This window comes from Eucalyptus grandis, chromosome 7, assembly GCF_016545825.1.
Source record: "Eucalyptus grandis isolate ANBG69807.140 chromosome 7, ASM1654582v1, whole genome shotgun sequence".
Lineage (NCBI taxonomy): Eukaryota > Viridiplantae > Streptophyta > Magnoliopsida > Myrtales > Myrtaceae > Eucalyptus > Eucalyptus grandis.
Genome location: NC_052618.1, coordinates 976,330 through 988,390, shown reverse-complemented (window position 1 = coordinate 988,390; position 12,061 = coordinate 976,330). Strand labels below are relative to the sequence as shown.

Here is a 12,061-nt window from a genome sequence, read left to right as displayed (position 1 = left end):
TTCCACACGAGTTCTGATCAAACAAGTATACCCAACTATTGCCATTAAATGTGTCCACGGTAACTGAGAAAAAAAATGAAACTCGCGATGATTTGAAATAGGATTATCTCCGTACCATTATTAGCCAAACAATGGGATTAACTTCTTATGGAAACATCAGAAGTGTAAATTGTACAGAAGGTCCAATAGAAGAAAATGTACCAGAGGTCACTGAGCTTGTCAAATACATCCAATATCAGCATCATAACTAACATTTTACGTCAATCGTCTTCAGCGACGGTTTCAACTTGGCCCTTACAAGAGATCACTTTGCAAAATGGCAAAGATATGAGAGGAGGAAATTTCAGTCTATCAACTACTGTAGAACGCAAGACCATGTTCTCTACTCGCAACAGCTATCATACCACAGAATAATACATTTATCTTTCAGGTGTTTTGCACTAACTTGCCATTTAAAACTCATACAGGAGGTTCAAGTTACAAGACTGCGATGGGATATATACAATCACAACTTCAATCACAGAGCAAAATTGAAAGACAATGCTGTTCACCTCTAGCAATACAAGCTACACGCAGAAAATGAAGCATACCACTCTTCCTCCATGGCAGGAATCATATTAGCAGCCAGAACCCACAACTGATGAGCGATCATCTGTGTTGACCGCGACATCAGACCCTCCATTGGCTGGGCCGACATCTTCCACTGGAAGCTTTATTTTGGGCAACAACCTCTTGACTTCCTCTGTAGTGTAGATGTAAATCTTCTTTGCCATACTGCAGAATTCACTGAAAAATAAAAGAGAGTTAAAAATATTCGATTGCAATTTTTTTATCAATACAATAGAATTTCTCCAGAAAGGAACGACCGGTATCTAGTTCCCTGGTGCTTAAGGATAATACTAAATTTGATCAGACGCCAAGGTAGCAATCGAACCCAACTTATGAACCACAGTGGAAGTAAAAACCATTCAGTAGTCACAAATTTGAACGCATTAACTGGGCTTAACAGTGAAACAAGTGATGTTTCTTAAGCTCCTTATGACCAGATACAGAGGCAAAAAAAAGAAATTTGCAGAAAATGCCAATGGAAAGTATTTAAACTAAAAAACGAAAGTCCATCTTTAGCTTAATGAATTTGAAACAAATCCAATCACCGAACTTGCAAAGAGAATGAAATAGCCTCTGCATAACTAATTGCAAGTTCTACAAGCAAGCAAAATATACAACTTATGCACCAACAGTCCGAATGTGGATGCATGTGTGTGCGTGATGCTCCTGTTGAGTTCCGTATGCATGGTCTTGTAGAGTTCTCGAGTCCACACATGCATGTACGTTGGAAAATAATGAGACAGAGGAAGGAATAATGGCCATGCTACAGTTTGATTCCAGAACAATGTTAAGTTAATAAATAAAAACAATCATCGTGCTAAGAAGTCCCTTCTCCCTCCCCCCTCCCAGAGACCTCTTTAGAACAGTGGAGGAGTCTGAATTTTCCAAGGCCTCCTTTTGTAAGTGAAACATAGTTGGAAAGGAAGAATCCAAACAATTATCTGCCGATCCAAACATTTCAGACCTGAGCTATGAATCATTTTTCCATGTCTTCAGTTCAGAAGTTCAACTAAATTACCTATCCTTTGTACTTGACGAGGCAAATAGTTATGGTGAATGAGTATAGAAGAGGTCTTCCTATTATTGTTTGGCCGGATGCCATTACAAAGGTGGTCCATGGCATACTGCAAAGCGTAGTTCCTAAGTTGATAGCATGAAAAAATGAAATTTGTCTCACCTTTCTGAAGCAACTCCGGTTATGCCACAGGTTGTTTATTTCGCAGACAATTTTCTATCTAACAATAAAACCATCTACAAGCTACAGAGATACCACCTAAATAGTCTAAAAATGTCCTATGCTCACGCGATTCTTTGATTTTACAGACTACGCCAGGTATAATAATCAAGTACTAAAATGGTTTAACGCATCTAACTGAAACTAAGGACATGCTCTTTCAATTTACTCTTTTATGCCAGTGACTTCATTTCCCTTGAGAAGACAAAGCATCTGAAAGTAACTTACTTCCATGGATCATCTCCAACCATCATCATGTCATCTTCATCATCTGTATAGACAACCTGCCATTTTCTCATGGATCCACAGAGCTCGCCTCCAATCTCGAACATTTCTTCAAATCGCATGAGCAGGTCCTCGTAACGATTAAACTGTGCCAAGTTGACAGCTCTCCCAACAGCAATTCCTTGCATGTGAACCTAGAAAAAATAATAACCCCATCAGATAATATCATCTCATGCATAGCATATTTCCACATAGAATAAGAAAGAAAATATCAATCAATTATAGAATGCCAATTTACAGCTTTAGAAAAAACATAGTACAAATATCATAAGATGGCTTAGTATAATTCCCATAAGATGGCAAATTTGATACTTAGCTTTGCAATGCCACCGTTAGAGCACATGTATCAATTCTACAACCATCTGAAAGAAAGTGTTTTTCTCAATATCAAAAGGCATCAAGCATAACAGTGTATTCTGGGGATAGGGCTACTGATTCGCAATCCTAGCAATGAGAATAAATCCAGATATTACAAAATCCAAATAATAAACATTACAGAGTCATGTGTTACCTTAATACAGGTCCGGATTTGCCTGCTTTGTAGATCCTGAGAAGAATTTGGGCATGATTTCTCTGGATCATAACATGCAGAAGGATTATCAAAATGATTCACACATGAGGGTTCTTGGTGCTCTTTGGAATCATCATCTACGGATAGAGCAGTTTTATCATCGTCCCTCTGTCCTGCAGCCAAGGTTACTGATAAACTTTCTTTTTTGGCACTGTCAAGTAGCTGAACGCCAAATAGCCTGCAGCCACTACCACCGCTCTCTCTCTTTTCACTAGATTCTTTCCCATTGACTGGTGTACATGGATCAGTAATAGTTTCCATATGACTAGGCCAGTTGACTGTGTAGCCAGATAATGCAGCTGGTGAACCATTTCCATTGTAATTTAAAGATTTTGACCTAGCAGATGGAGAAAACTTGGGAGAGAGATAGACATCTCTTCCCCTCTGGGAATCGCCATGTAGAAAATCTGAAGAATACTCAGGAGCTTTAGGTCCACCTATTACCAAAGACACAAGACAGCTGTCAATTAGTCAAGAAACAAGAAAAGTAGCATTTCTAAATATACATTGAAGCAAGGTGCTTACCGAACACAGAAAGTTCTTGCACTGATGATGATGGTAAAACAGTTGGCCGTGCTCGCTTCCTCTGTACCTGTTGGGAATTAGAAGGAGCAGTCACAACAAGTGGCTCCAATTCCCATGATGAAACTCTGTCGGGACGCATGATTGATGAAGGTTCGTCCCATTGGACCTACAAGGAAATGTACTTCAAGAGATTACCCATTTATACCTGATTAAATCTTCTTCTAACAATTGAGGAAATTTTATGTAATTGAATATCCTCAAAGATAAACCACATTAGCACCACTATAAGCATGATTCAACAAACTCAATGTGGTGCCAAGAGTGAGCGAATGTGCTCAGCTGTTGAAACTCTTGACAAGGTTGGACTAATGGGATGGGCATCACAGAGAGCCAGAAAAAACCACTTATCAGAGTAGTTGAAGGTTTAAGTCAACGGCGGCACAGAACTAGAAATTAGGGTTGGAATATCCTCAGGCGGGTCTGAAGATGATTCCATCATAATAATAATAATAATAATAATAATAATAATAATAATAATAATAATAAAGGGTTGTTGGCATAGGCAACAGTTAGCCACAACTTTAGCAGGAAGTGGTTTGAAATTTTATGGACTAGATAGTCCAATGAAGATGGTAATGAGACCTGCAAGCAGATATGCTGCAGGAGCAATCTCTATACTACTTGCCATTATTGAAAGAAGAGCTGCTTCAAACCCAAGTGGCGCAATGATGAGAATAGGCTTGTGCACTATAAACTTCAGGGCACAGAAGAGACCCAATGCCATTAGTTATCAAGAAAAAAAGGTCAACATTTTAAGAAGAATTTTGCATATTAGCTGAGTACCATTGAATAGCAGTCAGGTTCTACAAAACGCATTCCATTGGTATTGCAAAATGCCCAAGGAACATTTTGTATTTGGGGTGATCTAAAATGATTTCATACTAACATTACCAAAATACCAGACTTGCAGAAAAGCAGGAAAATCCAATCTTTTTCCCATTGCTTTGCTCTGGTTGGTTTGCCTTGTAAATTTAAGTTTCACCAGTTAACCAATCCAACAGATTTTATCGTATCCATGGATCCGGTGGCATTATCATGTGCTGAGGCTCACCAGCCAGATGTTTGTTACATCACCATCTAATTTGGCTGCTGAGGCAGGGCTGATAAGGAGCAAGCTCTCTTTTCAGTTTAAAACATGTACCCTAAGGTTCAGGATTTTTATGAAAGGAAAGTTGTGGCCAGAAAATTTGCAAATTGAAAGTCTTATTTAAATTGAAGCACATCAAAGAAGAGACATAACTGTTGCAAAACATGCTCAGCAAACTATCGAGGACAAAACAGATGTCCTTTGATCAGATAAAAGGAACCAGCGTGAAGTTTTATTTCTTTGATTCCCAGGAAACCAAACACAAAAAATAGCTCCTCTGATGTATATAAATTATATGTTCAGATATTACCCTACTTTATCACAGCTTCAGTTTTGTGACACATAAGCAAGCCCAAATAGCATCAGTGATCAGTCTTTTTAATTTGACTTAAAATCATGTTCCACTTCTCCTGGTTAATCTGCTTTGCCACTAGTTTTTTTCTCATATATTGCTCCAACTAATTCTGGCCACGTCACTCAAGTTTCACAGATGAAGTTTGAACCTACAAGAAACCAGAAGTCTTGAACATATCATGCTTATATGATGGACAGACTCATGACCTATTAAAATTGTACGTAGTCTCTTATAGATGGTCATTCAAAAGAGGCTCCAGGTCTCCAGAAGAGTACTAGACAGGATCGAAATGCTTGTTTGGAAGGGAGGATGATTCTTGATGTGGTTCTCGTTTCAAAGAGCTTGTTCATTGATAAAAATCTTCATAGAATTTTTAAAAGACCTTTAACAATATCTGCAAGGGCTAGCAAAGGTAAGAACGGTTTAGTACAATGTAAGGGTGTCTTTCTAATGTTGCATTACCTCTTCATAATTTCCTGTGCTGGAGAATCAGTAGCTATTTTATAGTGACTTTCAAATGTCTACTTTAGGTACCACCAGCATCGAATGCATTCATGGACATGCCTGCTGTCATGATCTTTGTAGATCCTTTTCTCATATATATGCTACACGAGTTGAGTTGGCAACCCTTAATGTCCTAAAGTGCAAGTTTTTCCTCTTAATGCCTAACTGTCCACATAAATGAAGAAATTCAAACAAAGATACATGTACGAGTGTACACATAGATGACCAAGGTTCTCATTACATCAGCAAAGCATGAGCATTTCATTTCTCCCAAGGTGCCTGTGAATTCCATACATGCCCAAGGTTCTCATTACATCGGCAAAGCACAAACATGTCATTTCTCCCAAGGTGCCCATGATTTCCTAATTTGTTCTTACAATCTTCCTCTTGATGTGCAATCAAACAAGTATGAAAACCAAGCTTAAGGAATTTTATGATTTTAAGCTAAATCCCATATTTAGAAAATGTTGACATGATAATTCGCAATTTAAAAATGATTCAACGAGTGATAGAGGTGAGATGAGATTGTCAACTCAATATGCCATGGGCCTTCCTACAAAATGTCCAAGACATCACTTCCAAAAAAACATCATACGAATCATTATCTAATTAATATGCTCTTTGAAATTGTTAGATATATTTTGGTGGGAACTGTAAACCAAAATGACTTAGAAAGCATAATGCTAACCTTTAAGGATCTCCATTCAGAATTAGTCCATCCAGATGACATGCTGTCTCCTACACCAATGATTGTGCCGCTGAACCTGTGATTTGATAAATACCTTGTTAAAAGGTTCTCAGTTTCCTCCACTTGTAAGTGAAAAAAGAATGATCAAGTGAGCAACACAGATACCTTCTTTCTGAAACTTCTTCACCCTCAAATTTCATTTTAAACCTCATTCCAATGGATAGCTTGTGGGCCCGTGCTTCAAGGTATTTATTGAGACTCACAATGAACTCTGACCTACTTGTTCTGCAGAAACAATGCTCTTTGAAATGAATACACTGTTTTATGACAAAAAAATATTTACCATTTTCTTTGTCGGTCAAAACTTATGGAAAAGCCACAGCATAACCACAAGCTGTATAGACAATCCTACAGGCAGAAGATTAATCTCCTAATGATAACTCAAGTCCGCCTTAGCATTAAAAGATATCATTAACAAGTCCAACTTCCTCCTGATCCTCCTTAACTTCCACGGTCCAACATAAATACCAGAACTGCTGTATACAACCATTCAAACCCCCTCGTCTAAATAGTTGACTTCCTTAAGTCATTGTGTGCATATTTGACTAAACTGCCTTTTTCCAATTATGCAAAATTTATTGACTGAAATTTCTCCATATCTCATTCTTCTATTGGCTTTTCTAAAGTACATCTAAGGCTAAGGATGCCTTTCTAAATGAAAAGGCTTTGATTGATTAATCTTCTTACCTTATTTCTTTTATACTTTTTTATAAAGTAAACCTGAAGATACCTTTCTAAATGAAAAAGCAACAAACCTTGGTTTGTAGAATACAGAAAAGAGAGTTCCAGTTGCAATGGCATGAGATGCAGTGGCCAGAACCCCAAGATGCATGCTGTGACTAGATATAACAGAGGATGGCATGTTACTTTGCTGTCTCATTAATCTCCTAACACCGACGCGCAATTCTCCATCTTCACCCCTGTATAATGCATGCTAACATGCAATTAATGGAACAATTCCAAAGGGCAAAGAGAAATTCAAGAACATTGTATTATGCACAGCATACCTCAAAAATATAAAGGCATCACCAGCTATCAACTTCTTGGAGCTCACAAAGACACTCCATCCAGTAGTGAGTAGGTGGCGTCTAGGTTGCCCTACAATAAATGCTATATCAGCATAATGAACTGAAGCATCCATAAAAAACACAACATGAATTGAACAAAGAACTGCAACAATGAAATATCCATCCTCAACTCCCAAGAACTGTTACATGAAGATGAAGAAAGAATGCAAGCTCAAGGTTTTCAGACTATATCAAAGATAAATTTTTCAAGCACAGTCGGACTCCATCAAAAAATAACCTCGAAAAATATGTCGGAAATGCCATTCATTGCCATGTAGATCAGTTGCAACCAATTCCTGCCAAGGAGGCTGCTGGGTCATATCCTGCACAAGTTAAATAATGACAATTAGTATACACATAAATTGTTCAAGGAATAAGGTAAAGAAGGAAATGCACGAATTACATATATAACCTATTTAAAAATTGAACATTTCAACATAGCTGTAGAGCTTACTAGAAGTGGCAGACACTCCTCAGCATGCCTCCGAAGGACAGAAAATCCCCCATGAGTACTTGTGTCAGAAGCGGTAAGTGTCTTGCAAAAGGAATGCACCTTGCACCTTGGAGGCTCTGGGAGGGGAGGATCTGGGCTCGTGACTTCCTTTTGCTGATTTTAGGATAGCAACATAACAACACATTTATAATTAAGAGAAGGTGTGCCCATGTCAAAAGGAACCATAACATCATCGATATAGAAAGAGTATAACTCATGTACTAATCAAGCATATAAGTGAAAGGAAGGCAGAACATGCTCACTTCAGGTTCAGGTAGCAAAGTTATCTGTGAATAAACTTCATCTGTTTCAGGTTCGGCCTGCAGTTTCAGGTGCTAAGCTTAGAAAAGTACTACTTAGAACAAAATAATAAACGCTACTTAAGCATCATGGAAGCGAAAGCGTTGTCCTGTGTGATCATGTATATTAGGCATATAAAATCTCACCCGGAGCTGAATATTGACTACCCTGCAAAGAATTTTAGAGGGCAGATCGAAAGAAGGCATTTGCTGTTCCAACCCTCTGTTTGTTGATGCTTCAAGCTATTAAAGAGAAATAAGCATCAGTACAAACAGTAGCAGTGACCTTAATGATTTAAGAACTAGATGTTGTTTCATGATGCTTGTTACATAAGCTGAGAAGAACCACAAATCGGACCATGCAATTACTAGATGAAAGACCACCAAGGAATGCGTGACCAGCCAAAAATAAATAAATTTGTGAATATGTAAACAAACAAATAATGAATCCCACTTCCATCAAGATATCATATGAAGGTTGGATATGGATGACATTACTGACTTACCTGCTCCATGTGACCTTGTGGAAAATAATAGACACGCTCTCCCTCTCGAGGAAGGGTGACAAGAGGCCCAGCACAGGCATGCCACAGCTCTTTGTATAAAGCATCAGCAAACGCACCTGGTTATAAAAGGGGAATAACTTATGGAAGATGACGAGAATTTAAGCTTAAAGCATACTAGAGCTCGAAATATTCACTCAAAACCCATTTTAAAAGGCCATCCACAGCTTTCTACATCAGACACTCAAAATTATAACCTCATTCCATCATCCTGACATTAGAAAAAGCATTTAGCAAGTTCCATATTAAATGGATAAGGAATCGCAGGAAAATCAAAGTAGTTGGTAGTAAGAAGAAGATAGCATGATTTGCTTCAATATTCACAACAGTTGTTCCAGCATATTTCAGCCAATAAGGAAATAAGCTGAATGAGAGAGGGAGAGAGAGAGAGAGATCCAGCGACGAACTTCAAAACCTTCAGTATTTAAGTTAGACAATAGAAGTAGGGGAGTTTAAGCTCGTAAAATTTGCCTGACAAAGTTGTATCCATCCTTCTAGGTATCTCTCTCACTCTATTGCTTTCTACCTTTACAAATCAAGAGAAAGGCAAAGCTCATTGGAAATAATAATGTCTATGTCATTAAGATTAATACCTAAGTTTACATCTCAAAATATTGTATCATTACTAGCTCATAAAGAACAAAATCAGTAAACAACAATCACAATTCAGAACTTTTTTACCAATATAAGCTAATAGAATGTAAATTAATATTCGATGAAGTGACTTTAGAAGCTTAAATTTGTTTATTTCCACATTTTCCCATATCTATTAGATATTTAATTGATATAAATATATGGGTTGTCATCCAAATCACCTTTTCTGCTCTTCCCCTGGAGTAGCTAAGACATTTCATCAAACATATGCTTTACTTGTGCAGGCATGGCATTTAAGCAAAATTTAAGGTAGTTTTCAACAAATTTCTACATTTATGAACTAACCAAATAACCAAATCACTACCATAAAGCCATAATATTCTGGGATATCTTAACAAGAAACACTTAAGTTATTATGATGTATAGTACAAACGAACACTGTATATCACTACAAACAAAGCACCACATGAAAACATAGCATGTCTTGCAACTGTAGAGGAATATATTCAAACCTTGATGAGGGCGCCCACACGAATGATTTGATGGATGAGATGCCATCAGAGAACCACAGCGCTCTTAAAGATGATCTCAATGTAGAAATACCAGCTTTAGGATCTGCATCAAAATTCAAGCATGATCATCTACACGTAATCTCACAAACTATCAGCCCATTTGCGGCTATTCATATAAAATGCTCAGATGTGATGCTCATATGAGATATAGGAAGCCCAATCCACTCCAAGGAGTCAAGTCCATCTTCCACATCATTCAGCTCTCTCTCACGATGTTGCTAATTAACTTAAGCTCAACACTTAAAATATTTTAGAATATTTAAAGGTTGTACAGCACAGAATAGTTTGGCAACTCATTTCTATTCAAGTGTTGTCCCCCCCCCTCCCCACCAAAAAAAAAAAATTCAATTCAATGGATTAATTGAGACAACAACTAGATTCCCTAGTCCTGTTTGGTTTATCCAAATGGAGAAATCAGACACAGAGAAAGATGCATGGCCTTGCCACTTGAGCAGTGCTTCACAGAGATATCAAACTAAATTTCTTGAAGGAGATTGACTCAACCGATATTCTTTAGTACTTTTGACCCTCAAATAGATGGTCAAGCAATGATCCAAAGAATGGTGATTTCACGATAGAACAAGCCAATAAAGATAAGAGATGGTCAATCAAAATAACTCTCAAAAGATACCATTTGAAGCTCTTAAAAGATAAAATTTTCTATATGGGTTCTAAGCGAACCAGCAACCACAAGAAGCCAGAACCACACGAAGCTAGTGCGACGGATGATAATGATGATCTGTCAAAGATAACCAAGAGGTTCAGGCAGAGGTAAGATCACTTTGAGGGCTAAACGAGAAGTTTGCTTATGTCAAGTAAGCAGAGTTCATTAATCCATTAGAGGACTTTTACACAGGAGACAAGATAGAGCTCTGACAAACCAAGTAGATTTATTTTCTGCTTTGAATGCCTCTGAGAGTCTTCTCTGAAGAAGATCATATGGTCGACTCCCAAATGGAAAAGGATGCCACGCAAGATGTACTTAGACATCAACAAAAGGTAAGTTCCAAAAATATAGAGATTAATGGTGTAATTATTGAGCTAATAGCCTTTGGGAGCATTTAAATTGCAAGGACCAATCCAGATGAACATGCTGAAATCATCCAAATCTTATCCACATATCAAGATCTCTCAGACATGGAGATGCTGATACAAGAGAATAACTTTGTCCAATTTAGTTATGCTAAGATGTGGATCGCTTAAGAAAGAAGAGCTTGATATGTAAGTGCTTTTTAAAGTCAAGTCTGCCCCTGGCATGAGCAGAATAGGCATTTCTTGAGAATAATTATTGCTTTTTAACTTCTAAGCAGTAAACTCTACTATGTTTTGGCCTCTGTTTTCGTACTTATTTAGCAGTCTGTTCGACTATTAGCTGCATCAGCGAGGCTAAACATTGGCCGCGAACACAACTATAAAAGGCCAAAGAAAACCATTGTGGCCGGACTCACCATTCTCCAAAGTCAGCTGATCCAAGATCACTTCACTTCCCTCTCTGCATAAAAAATAAGCAATAGGGATTATCTCTCAAAAATTCCATAATCGCCTATTTAGGAAATTTATCTCCTGTTAAATGCATTCAAGTATTAAATGAAGGAATATCCTCTTCTTCTTTCATCTCTCCAACACATCCTCAGAATTCAATGATTCTATAGTTGATCTCACTGATGTCAAAACGGATTGATTTTCCACATTGCCGCCTCCAGCTGTAGTCTCTCCTTAACAACCCTCACCCAAAAAATTTCTACGAATCCCTTCATCAGTCAGATCACAACCACTAATATCTCAGACCCAAATAAACAACTTCCCCACTAAAGCACAAACTGGGTTCGCTCGCAAGCAACTCCTCCACCAATCCATAAGCGCCGCAACATCGACTCCACCCAGCTCATCGCAACACACAAAGACACTTGCAGCTAAACCCATCGCGACGCGAGCCGGTGAGACCCCGTCCCGAAAAGCAAATGCGAACCCAAAACCCCCATCGAGCTAAAACCAACAGCCCCGGACCCGGATCTAAGGAAGGAGCGAGCAAAATCAAGACTTGACGCAGACCCACATTTCCTCGAGCAACAGTAAACAGACCCAGAATCTGATCGAGCAAGAATTGAGTGCGGAAGACGCGAGACCGACGGCTACCGCTGCCGGGTCTCGTCTTCCCAGCTCAGCTCAGCCCCCAAATCGGGGAGCACAGGAGAGAGAGAGAGAGCTCGACAGCAACAGCAGCAGAAGAAGAGAGAGAAAATCTTACCCAGAAGCAAAGAGAGATTACCCAACGAGAAGGTGGCGGTGGGGGGTTGTGGTGGTGGATTCGGGATTTCAAGGGGGGGAGGAGGAGGAAAGATGGAAGGAAGGATTATCGATTGTTTCAAGAAAAAGCGAGGAGGAGGAGGAGGAGGAGGAGGAGAGAGAAAGAGAGAGAGACAGCGTTAATGGTCGCTTCTGTCTCTTCTGTTTGGTTGAAGCCGACACGACCCAACCACTGCCCCTTTTCCCTT

General features: G+C 38.7%; 1 protein-coding gene across 2 annotated transcripts; it reads right to left on the bottom strand.

Moving 5' to 3' along the window:
- Positions 1-211: 211 nt before the first annotated feature.
- On the bottom strand, positions 212-12,049 carry LOC104452462 (auxin response factor 1). 2 transcript variants are annotated; one of them, XM_010066936.3, is made up of 16 exons: positions 11,815-12,049; positions 11,015-11,058; positions 9,507-9,609; positions 8,344-8,459; positions 7,985-8,080; positions 7,802-7,858; positions 7,500-7,652; positions 7,284-7,368; positions 6,986-7,076; positions 6,734-6,898; positions 6,084-6,203; positions 5,919-5,994; positions 3,225-3,390; positions 2,640-3,136; positions 2,072-2,262; positions 212-786 (listed from the first exon to the last, which is right to left on the bottom strand). In XM_010066936.3, the coding sequence occupies exons 3-16, from the start codon at positions 9,550-9,552 to the stop codon at positions 618-620; spliced, it is 2,028 nt and encodes a 675-aa protein (XP_010065238.1). In that variant the 5' UTR covers positions 9,553-9,609; positions 11,015-11,058; positions 11,815-12,049; the 3' UTR covers positions 212-617. The 2 variants fall into 2 exon arrangements, with proteins under 2 accessions (XP_010065238.1, XP_010065239.1); XM_010066937.3 differs by lacking the exon at positions 11,015-11,058.
- Between the last annotated feature and the right edge of the window lie 12 nt (positions 12,050-12,061).

Bases quoted from the DNA above. Each gene is read 5' to 3' on its own strand.
- LOC104452462 (XM_010066936.3), bottom strand. From the start codon at position 9,552: ATGGCATCTCATCCATCAAATCATTCGTGTGGGCGCCCTCATCAAG. The intron at 8,081-8,343 runs GTAAGTCAGTAA...TCTCTTTAATAG, and splicing joins CACAAGGTCACATGGAGCAG to CTTGAAGCATCAACAAACAG. The intron at 6,204-6,733 runs GTTTGTTGCTTT...TTGTTTCTGCAG, and splicing joins TCTGTATTCTACAAACCAAG to AACAAGTAGGTCAGAGTTCA.